At 39.4% G+C, this 15,618-nt stretch overlaps 1 protein-coding gene across 1 annotated transcript in view; it reads right to left on the bottom strand.

The window, feature by feature from the left end:
- Positions 1 to 3,213: 3,213 nt before the first annotated feature.
- Positions 3,214 to 15,618, bottom strand: part of LOC148644514 (neural-cadherin) — a 96,692-nt gene continuing 84,287 nt past the window's right edge. The window contains exons 29-33 of the mRNA XM_088613630.1: positions 15,051 to 15,315; positions 14,369 to 14,549; positions 13,758 to 14,002; positions 6,936 to 7,090; positions 3,214 to 5,966 (exon numbers count right to left, since the gene is read on the bottom strand). Of these exons, the coding sequence (XP_088469756.1) occupies positions 5,538 to 5,966; positions 6,936 to 7,090; positions 13,758 to 14,002; positions 14,369 to 14,549; positions 15,051 to 15,315 (1,275 nt within the window). The 3' untranslated portion in view covers positions 3,214 to 5,537. The remainder of the gene's footprint in view (positions 5,967 to 6,935; positions 7,091 to 13,757; positions 14,003 to 14,368; positions 14,550 to 15,050; positions 15,316 to 15,618) is intronic.

Raw genomic sequence — 15,618 nt, forward strand, 5'->3', positions numbered from 1 at the left:
CATATTATTCAAACTTAAACATTGCTTGGCATACATGACATATAATTTCCAATTCCATAAAATTCGAGTGGAAAGAACTGGCAAATGTCCCACTCCAGCAACTTGTTCAATTAAGACTTCATTTAAATAACTAAGCTCAGCTGGAATGAAAACCAGCAGGTGTGTGGATGCGCTGTTACAGTCAGGATTGGGGAACCCTGGACTAGGGTCTCTCCAAAGGGTTGTGATCTTTCCCTGTGCCTCTCAAGTTATACACAAAATGGTGTTTAATAGTGCCCAGTTTAGATGTTTGCTGCAGCAATACTGAGTGAAATGCTTTCTTCTTTTTCGCCTGTGAATTGACATCCTTTTTCTGCATTGAATCCAATAAATATAGGGTTGTGTTTAGCACAAAAATAAAAAGTTATTTAAAGTATTTGGTTGTGCTAAAATGTTACATGTAGACCCCTTTAGCTTATAACAAAATTCGTTACCAGATCTGTTAAGCATATTCTATAATATCTGAAACCATAAGAGACTTCGCTTTTTAACCTTTCTGTTCTGGACTTTGATCTGAAAACCTGCTCCAGAGAAGCTTAAGGGAGTCTCAGATGCCAAATACATTTCACTTTTATGCAACTGAAGAAAGGGTCACACTAGTTTTTAACCGTAGCTTGCCTACACTGCGTAAAGAATACACTGAATGATTAAAACCTGCTCTATAAAGGCCTTCATATACTGTGCAGGTTCTGTGTAATTTAAAGGCATGCATCTCCGAACAGTCGATTGCACAGTGAAATACTACACGATGGGCTACAGTGTAGTTACATGCACTCAGTAAAGGGAGTATGGAATTAGGTACAGTAATAATCGTATAAAGAGAGTGCTCACCTACAGCACATACGGATACGGCATACAGTAGACCTACTTTTTTTCCGGTCCATTATTCGGGCTGTAACGTTTCTGTGGCAGCATCAGACAAATTTACAGTAACTTCTTTTAAATATTGCTTCTGAGTATTTTAATTACACGCTAAAAGAAGTCGATTTACTGCTGAAAATTTTAATTTAGTAAAAGCTCACGGTTTCTGATTTATTGTACTCAGTTGCTTCAGTACTGTAGGTGTTGTGTGCAGATTAACATGCAATAGAATTGTCTTTCTGATGTCTTGTTCTGATCTTTTTTTGTTTCCTAATCGACCATTTTGACTTATTTCACTCAAATTAAGCTGTAGTTAATAACAACGTCCTTATAATAGGAGAGAATACTACTAGAGGCTTTGAGTAAATTGTGAATGCTCATTTTACTGTATATAGTATGCTGTAGCTCATGAATGTTTGTTTTTGCACGGTTTAAAAATGTTTAGAAAAAAGTCGCTTTCGCCTGAGCATTATTTTACATACAATTCTAAAATATTTATTGACACAACGAAAGACAAAATATTTGTGATCTTTAAGTGCGTGTTGAGTGTATAAAACAAAATATTTCGCAATAAAGACTATTAAATATGAAAACAAGAAACATTGCAAATAAGATTCCGTTTACTCGTTTGCTGTTACCATTTTATTTTTTACTTTTTAAAAACAGCATTTTTAAATGCATACGGTTCTTAAATTTCATGTGCAGAGTTAATTTATAGTAGCAGCTGGAAATTTCCTTTGCGGCTCTCCCCTGCAGAGTAAGCTATGTCTTTGTGTAAGTCACCAGCTAAATTGCTATGTGACTCCTCCCGGCTCGCGTCTGGATGCATCTGATTGCGAGAGAAGTAAGCGGCGCTCGACGGTTACGACAGAATGTAATCTGATCGAGGTGATCGCACGGTGCAATAACTACGCGATCTACGGGGCTGCAATCCCAATTTACGGAAATCATAGAGTGTAATCAAAGTACTAGCTGTATCTTATACACTATTTCCTGATTAAGTTGGTGTTCACATGTATGCCACACATTTTAAAAAAATACTCAGTTACTCCAGTCCCAATGTGGATGATAAAAATGTAAAATTTGACCATAATTTAACCTCTAAGCATCCTAGATCACACGACATGCAACCGTATCAGCTATCCAATGAAATTAAGACATATGGCTGAAAATGGCTTTGCCTATCCCAGTCTCCACTCATGTGAAACGTGAGCTTTAAAGAGTACTTAGAGATAAGTTTCCCTTGAGGTTCGAGTTACAAAGCAAATCTTTTTTAACTTTGATTTCACATTATTGTAAATAGACCACAGATGCAAGATATGTATATCACCTTACAAGCTAAACAATGTTAGATTTAATAAAGTGAAACCAGAAAGTAAAAAAGCAGGAATTGAGCCAAGTAAAATAGGTACACAGAGCTCATTTTTCAGGACTGAACATACTGTAGAAAGACACTGTATCATCCAGAAAGATTTACAGTATTCTTCTTTGAAATCTACATATATTAGTCAAAACCGTACATAAGTCATACTTAAGTGTTTGTTATTATAGCTCTTGAGAGAGACAGGAATCACGATATGTGCCAGCAGAGCTTAGTGCAATTATTTGAGTGGTATATGTCTTAGAGCACTGTGTAGGAAAGTTGTTAGGTCACCAATCTGTTAGTGATGTGTGCCAATCAGGGGAGGAGGGAAGGTGGTTTAAAATTATTGTTGTGTTGAATGCAAATAGATCATGTGTATGTACAGTATATGAACAGAAGTAAAAACAATACTGTCTGTGGCCATCCCAGTGTAGGTGTAGGTGATCGTCCACAAATTTGATTTTTATATAAATTAATATCTTCTTCTGTGGCTATCTCCTGGCTATGAGACTGATGTTCTTCTTTGGAGGTTAGCGGTAAACCTGGAGGGGCCTGTTTTAAATTAATATCCAATATTCTGTTCATGTCATATTTAAATGTAAGATATAAAGACATATAATTGCACCAGTGAAGAAGTACACCTGCAAGAGCTTATAATAGAAATCATTCGCTTTCAAAGCTGCTGCTGTGCTCCCCAGGGAAGCTACCATGAAGACTTCTCTAGTAAAACTGGAAATTGAGTTTAAAAGATGAATGGTGTTGAAAGGTCTATGTACTGTAGCCTCTTGGACTCCAAAGCATCTGAGGTATCACCTGTGGAATTCTGGGTTTATTGTTTCCTGCAGCTGCTTTCTTCACTTGAAAGAGTCTTAAAACCTAACTTGGCATGGAATGGGGAATCCAGTGATCTAGCAATACGTTGTCAATAAAACACACAAAACAAAGACACGTAAACAAAGATATTTATTCTTTTTACAAAATCCGGTTTCGAAGTAATAGACGTCGCAAAAAAACAAGATAAATACTCAAGGAAATGTTAGACATCATCATAAAAAAAGTACAGGCTGATCTCTGAAGGAACGAGAGGTGATTTACACGGCATCGTTAATATCTCCACCACCGCAGGGCATGTTTTAAAGCTATCTGCACCAGCGTAGTCGTGTTGTAAAAATCCAAATTCATCCTCCCAAAAAAACAGCGTGAAAATCAGAACGAAAAAAATCTTTACAAAATCGCTCGTTAGATTTGTGCCTTTAATCTCATGCCATATTGGAGAGCAGATTTTTCTCTGGAGCTGTGTTATTGCTATGTACAAATGAGGTAAAAAAGTGTAGCCATACATATACTGCACAGATAAAAGCCCCTTCTATAAAAAAGAAATAAGGTATTTGCCACTGGAGGTACATAACTGACATATCTCAGTGAATTCTGCCTATTTACATGCAGAAAAAGATAAAGAAATGCAAGGAAAGGTCTTTACATTTTAATTAGAACTGGTTTTCAATTTGAGCTCTTCTTTTTTTTTTGTCTAAATGGCTTGTCACCTTGTCAGCCCACAGCTCTCATGAAGGATACATTTCAAAGCATTTCATGTTTCGTAGACGAGAATGTTGTTTGAACTCGTGTTATCTTTAAAAACTTGGCATGTTTGAAGTCCTCAAATCAGTGACTTTGAGCAGCCTTAAACCAGCAGGCTGTTCTGAGTCACATGACAGCCAGCTATCAGCTGCTGTTTCGATGTTTCAGAGTGATTGCCTTTTGAACGCACTGTCACAACATACACACTTTTCTATAAATATGTAGAGTTTTATAATGCTACCTCTAAAATATGTATAATGCAGTATGTAGGCATTTTGGCATTTTAGAAGAGACCATAAAATATTAAAGAGGCAGTAAAGCTATACCTGTCTGTATATCCCTATATCCTGTCTTGGGTACTGTGTGAAAAATCATTGATCTGGTCATGAAAAAATACAGCTTTTCCATTCAGGGTGGACAAAAACATGTTTTCTCTTCTTTTTATAATTGGAACTCCAGTGTGTCCTCCAATGCACAACCCTGATGTGTATATGTTAATAAATGTCCACATACTGTCCACATATTTAGCATGGCAGTAAAAATGGCAAATAAAAGCCACACAACTTTTGAAAGTGCCTGATATGGTAACAAACAGTTGAACCATCTCATTACTTTTTTCAAAGGACTTAAACTTTGAGTATGTTGAATAAGCATTGTCTGTTCCACACGTCTCCTACAAAGTCCTTCTAGCGTATTATGTCTGTTCTCTTTGAACTGCAGAGATTTTTAGACCTGTCTTGAAGATCACTTCACATAAACACTTGTATTCTTCCCTTGATTGAAGTTAATTCGCATTGATCATCTGCGAACCTGAAGCAAGAATTTAGCCTGCTGTTGCACACTCAGCAGTTACCTTTATAGGAAGCTACAAACCTGCCTGTGGATATAAAGATTGTTTACTTAAGCAGCCTTTATTTCATCAGATGCAGTCTGCTCACTCTGAGCTTGTCAAATTAATGCATTTTTAATCCCAATGCGTGAATCAATTTTAAATACAGCATACACAACATGATGTGCTTAACTGTTCAAAATGAAAAAACCTCAAAATGTCCTTGAAATGATAATGGCTTTTATCTTTTCGCGTAGCTTTTGCACCCAGTTAAAAATGAGCACTACTGAATTTGGTGTTTTTGTGCCTTTTCGATATATACAAGCTGATCTTTAGAGAAATGTGAAGAGAAGGAGAGAAATGCATGTTGAGGAATGAATTGTTCATAAAGTGTTGAAATCCCTACAGTATCTGTAGGTGGACAGAAACAAAAGCCAGTGCCTTTGCAAAAAAATGTGTTAAGTAGTGAAGTATCAGCATGTGTGTGCAGTATGTGCATTATTATTTTTTGAACACGTATCATGTTGTCTCATGTTTGTATGCTGTAAACCTCACATGTTGATTGATTCATGAACTGTAGAGAATCAAGGTCAGTGTTGTCCTGTTCCGACATAGTGACAGCTGCTCAACAAAGACCAGCCCTTATTTTTCATATTCCCTTTTTGACTTTTACTACACATGTCAGAACGAACGTGCCTTTCCTTCTGAAATAAGCAACTCTTTCTCAGCTAATCCAGACAAAAAAAAAAAGCTATCAGTGAAGAGCAGTCTTTAGGAAACCTGTGCTTGGAGGGTATACTGTACCTCACACTTTTTTGGGGAGGTACCCTGAACAAGCATCTTCTTTGTCTTTTCACAAGGGGGTGCTCAAATGTCACTGGCTTCCGCTCTTTCGTAAAGGGCTTTGAGCTTCTCGAACCTGGGGCCCCACTCTTTCAGGTAGTCGTAGGTCTTGTCCTCCTCCAGGCCAGCGGAGCTGAAGGAGCTCAGGCTCCCAGCCAGAGAGCCCTCCCCTTCGGTGGAGTAAACCTGCAGGGAGTCGAAAGGGGGGCACTCCTGATGCTGGTCTGCGTCTCTGATGATCTCGCACAGGTAGCGCGCCAGGTCCTGGCTGGAGAAGGACAGGTTTTTCCGGGAGGCGCTGATAGTTCCCTGTGGCTGGCTTCTTGTGGGCGGCACGTCTCTCCGCAGGGAAGCTTTCTCCTGGTGGTGATGCCCACCTCTGTGCCGCGTGTATACAGACTGGGCTGGGCTAGGCTGGAGAGATTTCTGCAGCTCTGCCATGTCGTAGGCATTCTGAATGAACGACAGAATACAGCTCAGTTTTAGAAGCCCCAGGGCAAGGAATGCAATGTATTGTGGATGATTTTTATTTGAAGGCTGCACTGTCGTGTGGTGCATATATATAAAAATAAAACTGAAATCGTAAAAGGTCATTTCAGAAACTTTTTTCCCAATAGCCTCATTAACAAACAAGCAGTCCAAACTGCAGTTGTTGCTAACGACAGTTCTCCCTAACAAAGGAAATCAGAAATCTTTATTAAATGTGCATTAATTTGTGAATTTGTACGTGTGGAACTGATGTCTGACTATGTCTGTTCCTGTGGATCCCCAATGATAGTTTTCTCTTTACCAGTTTCAGCAGTGGGGTTCTATTTTACTGTTATTCTGAAGGGTGATGTTGCAGCTGTCACATTGCCTGTGCTATACCTGTCATGATCTGGTTTTAAGATGTTTAGAGAGAAATGAAGAGATTTTGAAGTAGGTTTCGACTTACAAAAATAGTAGTACCTTTTTTAATAAAAAGTTGGATTGATCAATCCAATTAATAAATCAAAAATTAATCAAAGATGGGTGAAAGAATACTGTTGCTTTTTAATAACAGGACACATTGATTCCAATAATTACAGTTGTAAGGCAACATTGCTAATGGCCACATCATCATAAGACCAGTTGATAGAAATATTGAGTATTATCAGAAGCAGGATTATTTTACTGTACCCAAATGGTGTAGGTATATATTATAGGGCAAAAAAGTAGTAGGAGAACAGTGAAAGTAAATCAGTCTTCTGTGAATGCAGTCTTGTCTAACATTCTAAGGTCTAAATAAGGATCACAAGTACTGACAAAGCTCCAATAGAAGGAGATACTGTAAATACAACAGTGTATCATGCATTGCTATGGAAACCAGTCCGTGCCTCAGTGAAAGAGCCAGTGCAGATGGCCAACCCTCGGGTCAGTAGAGCGAGGCGCGCCGGCTCTCACCTGGTCCTGCTCTCCTCCTCCCTCCTCGTCGTAGTTGAGCACGTTCTCGCGGATGTCCTCCCAGCCATCGTGGTGGGCGGACACGTGGTACACACCTTCCTTCAGTCCCTTGTAGCTCTTCCAGCGGGTCCACAGGAAGATACCGAGAAGCAGCACTGGGTGTGCGAAACGGGAATGGGAGGGAAGAGTGGTGAGAGTCAGGAAGAGCTCACTGCAGGCAGCCCTGTGCGCACTGGGGAAGAGGAGGGAGTCTGTCTGCTCTCGCTGCTACTCAGTGCAGGGATCGCTCAGGTCCCCTGTCTCTGAAGCCACATGGGATTGTGAAGCTGAGTTTAAGAGCACAGAAACTAACATCCCTTCATTATCGGAGAGCGGACTATTTTCAGATAGGGGTCTCGGGAACCCAGAGCCTGTCATGGACGCGCAGGGTGCAAGGTGGGGGGCTTGTGAACAGAACCAGCTCCCCACAAAGCATCATAAAGCAAACCCAATTTAACAAGTTAAAAGGGACAATTTACGAGATGCCACTTAAGCTCGCCAGCTTGTCTGGGGCACGTTTGAGGAAAGCAGAGAACCCAGAGAAAGCCTATGTGGCCATTGGGGAACAAGGAAGACCTACCAGGCTAGAATCAGACACAAGAGCACTAACCTTATACCAACATACCAACCTAAGAAGATAACATGCCAGTTAAATTTAATGCCTACGGTAAACTGAATATTACTGCCTCTTTACCATGAATAGCCAAGAAGTAATCTTGAGATATTACATTAATGTAATATACACATATCTTCGTTCTCGACCCCTGCCTCCACTGAGATGAAGTAACCTGGTTTTCAGTATTACTATTTGATTTGGAGTAGGCAGTGCAAATTGCTGCATCAAATTAATTGTCATCACACAAAAATCAGCTTTAGGACTAAATGGAAAAGGTAAAGAATTACAATGAAAAGTTAATATGAAAATTGAACCGCAATTTATTTTTTTTAATTTCATGCAAAGACAAAGTATATTGTCATACTGGGCTAAGTAATTAATAATATTTAATTTTGCCGAAGCGTAATACTGAGATGACAAGCTAATTTCAGTCATTTCAAGGGCAACATTGAACTTATCTCCTGTTTCCAAGCATTCGGGGGATTATTAAGGCAGATTTTCCCTCTCTTTTCTAAGCCAAATTTGCAACACATGTTCCTGGCCCATTGCGAGCTAAATAATGTGTAAAGTCAAAGGCAGTCATACCCAGCCTTCAAAGAACCTTGTGTATTATAGTTTTTTTTATTTCCCCCACTGTTTCCTATTTCATTCTTAAGCAGGCTTTTCCCAGCCTGGTGCTTAGCTACTGCCTAAGTGATGAATACAGTCCTTGCTATGGAACTGTAGCTTATACTCCCTTAGTAATAAAAGGCAAAAGGTGAAACATTTCTTGTCAACCCTACCATAGCAAAGGCCTGTGACAAGATACCTAAAAGCATGAAGATCAGTATGCAAGAACAATCTCATTAAACTGAAATGTGACCGAATCAATCCCATTAACTTACTTTCATAAACTGTAGGACATGTCATTTCTATTTACTTTGTATGACTCGTTTTTTCATTTCCTTTTTTTCATTGCCGTAATTTTTTTAATGGCTTTTTCAGTACTGTGAGGGACTGTGGGATGTCGCATGCGAAAGGTATATCAGTATTGTATACCAAACGCTGTTTCCATCGAGGCTCATCACCTTGCAGCGCTACAGGGGACTGCATATCCTGATCAATCCCACAGCTACATTTTGTAACAGTTTTACCAATCCCAGCTTTGTGTGGTTTGCACCCCTAAAAAAGGCTCCTGACTGCATTCCCCAGATGAGGTGTTACAGCCATTTCTGTGTGCTATGTGGAACCACTCTTCACTGAGAGCTGTGTCCATATTCTTGGCATTAAGCTGAATTTGTTCAAATCTGGCATTGGTCTTCTGTCTAGGTACGTCCACTCCTGTTTGTGATTTTTGGGAATATGCTATCATGTCACAGCAGAGGGATTGAGGGTATCCATTTTGGTGGTAGGAAAGTGGTACAGTTGTTCTTTACAGATGTTTTGCTTCTTGCCTTATCCCCAATACGTGATGTGCACTTGAATGCTTTGTGGCATTGAATTGAATTAGTATGAGGCGTAATGGAAGAGAATCAACACCCCTAAATCTCAGGTCATTGTCTTTTCGCGGAACAAAAAATGGATTTCTCTCTCCAGGTGAGAAGGAGCCGATGCACCAGTATCTCAGGATCTTATTCTTGAATAATAAGCAGGTTGGAGTTTGAGGTTGAGGCAGAGCCCGAGTTCTTGCGTGAAGTGAGTAAACTCAGGACAACTATGCGAAAAACGTTTTTTTTTTGGCAGGGCTTACTCTCCATGACAGCGGGACATCCCTGCGAGTCTCTACTCCTCTAAAATCAAGAAGGGCCAGATGATGTAATTCTGGCAGCTGGTAAGGGTGGAATCCTAGGAGGATTCCTTGGATATGCAGGACATGCTGTAGGGTCAGTGGGTATATCTCAATTGGCCTAGGAACACTAGGGAATCTCCCAGGAGGAGCTGGTGAACTCCCGCTGTGGAAGTTGATACCGTGGTTTGCTTCAACAAATTGCTGATGAGGAACCTTGGCTCAGAAAACAGAAAAAGAAACAACTAGAATGGTTGAAAGTCCGCTAGTGTCTGGAATGTAATAAAGCTGTTGCACAGGAACACACTGTCTGATACTCCCCATTCAATATACTGTACCACTTTTTACCCCCACCAGGACAAATGTTTTGGAAATAGATGGGTGATTAATTTAGTCTAGGAAATGTCTTTTATGAACTGGATATGCAAACCTAAAACAGAATTTTTGGTTCTTGTTATCCCTTCAATTGAAAAAGCTACAGATGTAACTGCAATAATAATGTCTGTTGGTTTTTAGAATTCCCGGAATCACTGAACATTTTCAATCAGGTATACACTTTCCTTTAATTGTGCTGTTTCATCACCTCTGTAACTAGTTTCAGTGCAGTCAATTTTATCACTTAACCTAGGTGTCATTTCTATAACCATTTCCAAAACAGCAGCAAGCACACCATGCGTCTCAATGTACTTACTGTCTCTGAAGCAGACTGAAGGACAAATACATAACAAATCACTGCGCAGGGATAAAGCTCAACAGTCAAAATTCTGCAGACTGCATGCAATGAAGCAAACCTCTATCCAGTGAAACCGTTTTTTAGAATAAAGACAACAAAACCCAAGTGTATTAATAAGTTATAGTGCTTACTTGTGTGATCTCTCTTTAGATTCCACACAGCAGCCTACTCTATGATCTTGACTTACAGATAAAACACAAAGAAATCAAGTAAATCATGTTTGTACAGAAAACGGGAATCCCCAATGCAAGCTTATTCACAAATCTGGAAAGACAGCAGTTGCCTTTATTATATATATATAAGCGCTTCTGATGCATGAATCTAAGGTTTATAAAATATGGAAGATATGATAAAAAAAACATTTCTGACCATAACCAGCACATAGTCATATCAACATTGTTCTTATGAAAACAAAGACATTACAAAAACTTACTTTGCATAGACCAGAATTACAATTTTGGTACGACTTTTTCCTGCCAGTTACCATTCTTTGAACTGTACTAGCCCATGATTCACTCTTTAAAAGACCAGCATTTAAAATCCAGCTGTAACTAACCTTATCAGTTAAGCAGCTAGGTTGAAATAAGATAATAAGGTTCTGCTGGCTTTCATGTACTGGAGGGGAAAACGTACCACAGAAAGGAACAGAAAGTGGCATTTTCTGCAGACGCACAGAAGAAATGGAGCCTACGAGACAAAATTGTTTTGCCTCCTTTGAAACATAAACCCATTGAATCTGCACGGTTTGGAAACTGCAGGCTGGAAAACTCTTAAGGTGACCTCAATACTAGTCTTCTACTGTCTCTGTCTTCCATTAGAGCAAATGAATGAGAAAAGCTTCAAAGGGCTGTCTGATATGCAAAAGATCAATGACTAAGTCCCATTTAAAGCTTTCCATATTTTTGGTGTAGCTCACCCTGATAATGGCTATTGCCAACAAGCATTGTACTAATTTGCATGTTTTGCACAAAAATAAATGCAGAAAAGAGTTTCATTCGGTATCCCTGTCATATAGTTTTAAGAAACAATTGTTGACACATGTACTAAACTATTATGTTTCAGTACTTGTTTGTGTTCTTCTTGTAGAAGTGTTTTTGTAAAAAAAGACAGTTTGTGCATTGGCTGTCCCTCGTGGACAATGTTGATCGTCACTGAATCCATCAGTGACTGGTTAGACCACTGTGGATTTGCACACTCTTTATACATGACAGTCTTCATTTAAATGAATTTAGACTAATTTAAACTGCTCAAAGACCACTGCATGGTCTTTTTATACAAACTGGTCCTATTATACAGTACAAACTGATATATTCATACTCCTACTGTATTCATATATACACTACATGGAACATTTGTTAGTAATTCACATACAGAATATTAAAACAAGACAGAACAAAACAGGTAACAAATTAGACATGAAAAAAATGATAATGTAACAGGAAAAAGGGGGATGAAAAGCAGGAAATAAATGAAAGAGACAGGAAGGGTTTGAGACATACTTTTATTAAAAAAAATAGAATCCAGGCACGTCTCCTTAGAACTGGCATAAGGCATTACATAATGGAGTGAAATGTACCAATCAACATGATTGAATTTTATACCCTTTCATAAAAATAGAAATCTTTACAACATATTTTTACATATCTATGGTAGAAAATGAATATGAAAAAATAACATTAGATGGCAATTTGCTGTTCTCACTGAGAAACATGAGTTCAAATTAAGATCACACTTTTATTTGTTCACCAAAAACATTAGTAAATACCATGCTTAAATTGAGTTATTTAAAATGGTGCATGCAGCCTGCAGTGGGATCAACATTAATCTCTGTTTTTCTAGAGAAAAACCCTGAATCGTGTTTTTCTTTCACCCAAATGCCTTTTATATTTCACATGACATTTTAACCTTTCTTATTTTTCCTATTTACTGTCACCCTTCATTTTTATTATGTTTGTGATGGTTTTGAGTTCAGCGGCTCATATATTGAGTCACCCATTTTTATGTAACCCATGTAATGGTGCTTTGAGCTATAGGAGCAAATCTGATTCGTAACTTTTTTATCCAAGATCATTTGGCTGTTTTCCTTTGTTACTGTATGGTTCCCCTGTCCCTACTGCAGTGTAAGAAACCAGCAAAGGGTGTCATTTTGCTGGTGAAAAGAATGTCTAGCTAATTTAAATGTAGAGCATTCACTTGTATCTGATAGAGTTGTTGGGTTTTGTAAATTGGTAACTTCAGTGTTTGACAAGGTTTTGTTCAGTTGTATGTAGAGCCAGACCTTGAAATCTGTTTGGATGTTGCTTTTATCCAAAACACCATTTATACAGCTGGGTATTTTACTGAAGTCTCTTGTTCAAGGGTACAAAAGAAGTGCCTTCCAGAACCCACAGCCTTCCAGTTAAAAGTGCAAAGCACTAACCTCCACCCCACATTCATTAGGGGTTTAAAAATTAAAGTTGGCATTAAAAATAGAATAATGTACATTAAAACATGTTATACACATCGGGAAGCTTCTTATGTGGAGCTTTTTCAGTGGTGGTCAGGTTCATAAAGTTTGTTCGTCTTTGAATTAGTATTAATTGTTTTTCTAAGAATTTAGGAGTTGTGAATAACATTCCATCAGGAACTAAATACTAGGGACTTAAACTAAAACTTTATTATCTATGGAATTATATAACTCTATATCTGGATACATCCTCAGATGTATCTCTTTATTTCAAGTTTGACGTCTGAATGACATGAATTTTTAAAAGTATGCATTTAACTATGAATGTATTCAGAACTATTTTGGCTTTGAATATTTTTTTTTTTGGGTGGGTGGTATGTAGCAACAGTCCTCTACACCAACAATAGAAAATATTTATTCTTCTTGTTTTCCTCCGTACTGCTCTACACTGGCTTCATGGGCCACAACACAATACACTTGGGTAAGGCCTGCTTCTTGCAATGTGTGCATATGGTGATAAATGGAATACTTAACAGTATTAAAATTTTCTGTGGGCAGTGAAGGTGCAAGAAAGAAGACTGCAGTGTGGAGGCGAGTGTTTGGTTGATAAACCTATTAGTTTGAAGAAAGGATGCTCAGTGGTAAAACTGCTTTTGTTGAAAATAATAGAAAAAGATAACTTTTTGATTTTTTTTACTAATTAGGCCTACTAGGTTCCAGTTAGCTTCCAGTAAGCAGCACTTTGAATGCTTAAAGATTTGGTTATTATTAGCACCATCAAAGAAATGAGTAGTATGTGTCGGGGTAAAATAGTTTAGAAATCCTACAAGTTTATATTGGTTATAGTTAAGTTGTTATTGCAGAATGTTAGATCAATGAGTGAACATCAGCAGGGGACTGGATTCATTGTTGCTCATTATGTAATGCAAACTTGACCTGGTTCAAGTCAATGCTTTTTTTTTGTGCAATGAAGGTAGAAAAGAATGGAAAACTGGCCTCTCATTTCACAAGAATAGTCATAAATAAATTATAACAGTACAAAAGTACAGACATGAAACAGATAAGGCAGAGGAGCAGAGGGAAGGCAGAATCCAGTTAGTAAAAAAAAACACGTTTCCCACAGGAAGACATCGAGGGAATCCACGAGAGGAACAGAGGAGATGACAAAGAAATAAATTAAACAAATCACCACAGGTAGTACAAGATGTAGTTGCCATAGCTACCTAGGAGCGCCAGGAAGCAAATGCAGATTGCAAACATGGAGCTGAAACTGAGACCCACGTCGTCCCGATATATAGCCAGTGTGATGTCGCAGTGCCGCCCGGTGTAGCCCTCGGGGCAGTGGCAGGTGAATTTCGAGGGGGACTGGGCAACGCACGTGCCATGCCGGCAGGGGCGGTTGGCACACAGGGTGTAGACGCAGAACTTGCCCGTGGAGTTCTCCGTGATCATGTGGCCAGGGGGGCATCTGAAATCAAGAAAGAGGTGCGCGTCACCCTGCAGGCTGCTTCTGTCTAGTCAAGCCCGTGAAGACGTTGGGAGAAAAAAAAAAAGACAAAGCACAAACTCACGAAACGCATCGTACATTCGTAACTGTGACTGCTTGGCTTTTGCAAGCGATTCAGAAGTACTTCAAGCACGCTCAGACAGCCTTGGAACTCCAGACAACAACGGAAATCTATTGCAAAAGCCGGGAGACACAGGCCGGCTGACCAGGGTCTCTCTGTAAACCCGTGCAGTGAGCACAAGAGGGGATGAGACTAAAAAAAGACAGACTGGGGATGAAACATGTCCATTAGCTGAGTGGGAGCAGTCGTGCACTGGTGGGGAGTACCTGCACTCATGTATCCTCCAGAGGTCAACGCAGGTGAAGGGGGGGCTGCAGGAGTTCTTCTTGCAGGCGTCCGAGGAGCAACCCGGAGAGACTCCCTGAGCGCTGACCACGGACACGGCCTCTTTAATCTTCACGCCCATTGGAAGATGCCGGTTATTGAGCCGCAGGTCCCTCATGCAGCCTGAGAACAGATAACTGCAATTATCCAAACTCACTGTCAGGTAAAGCCTTCTAAGCACGAGTGTTTTTTTTCCCCTGTTCTTTTGAGGAAAATGCTTTTAAGGTCCATTTAATAAACACACACAAAGTCTGCATTTGCCTAAGGCAAACTAGTCTTTCTAGGCTTGCATCACACAGGAGATGATTTAGGCAGAGGCTTTTGTATCTTAGCAAGTCTTGCATGCTGTGCTATACAGTTTGCACTTTGTTGCACTTAACGATGTGTCACGCACAGATAACGCTGAAGTCTTTTCAGATCTTATAGATCCTATAGTCATCACGGGCACAGTAGAAAAAAAATCAATAATGACATTTTCTTTGATATGTAACCAGACATTATCAAATCATATGTCACTCGTTTTCTTTTTTCCATTTCTTTGTCGTAATTGCAAAGGATTTGTAATTGTTATGGTTTGTATCATGTAACACACATTTAGAGGTTGCAGGACGCAGTCTTTGCTACCTTGCAAACTCCTGTTGTGACTGGAAGGGAACGCGTTCCCCAGTACCACAGCACCAGGGTCGATGATAATCTCCCGGTTCTTCCCCGGGGATGCAGTGACCTCCCTCCTTCCCCCTCCTCCATCCAGCCGCAGGGTGAACTCATTGTCATGGCGATCCAGGTTGATCCCATGCCACTCCCCGTTGTCAATGCGGTAGGAGGGAAGCGTTATGGTGAAATCCCCATCGCCAAGGTTATAGAATACTGCCAGCAGACCCTGGAATACCTGGTTAATGAAATGCATCAAAACTCCCATCTTAGTATACTGGCAAAGTCCAGATTTGTTCTACCACCAAGCAGAGTATAGGTGTAAAAAATATTTGTATGGATGAAATAGTCATCGCCTAGAAGAGTTAAATGACGCACTTTTTCACCTGAAAAAATGTTTTTTTCCTTTTTATATCTTTCTCATGACATCCCACCATAAATAAACTTCAATCAATTTAACAGTTTCAATTTCTCGCTTTCCTGTTGAAGCTTAATTGTATTTAGCATCTGTCAAGATGAAGTTGGTTCATAAGATGTATGA

This window comes from Lepisosteus platostomus, chromosome 20 (assembly GCF_059453375.1).
Source record: "Lepisosteus platostomus isolate fLepPlt1 chromosome 20, fLepPlt1.hap1, whole genome shotgun sequence".
NCBI lineage: Eukaryota > Metazoa > Chordata > Actinopteri > Semionotiformes > Lepisosteidae > Lepisosteus > Lepisosteus platostomus.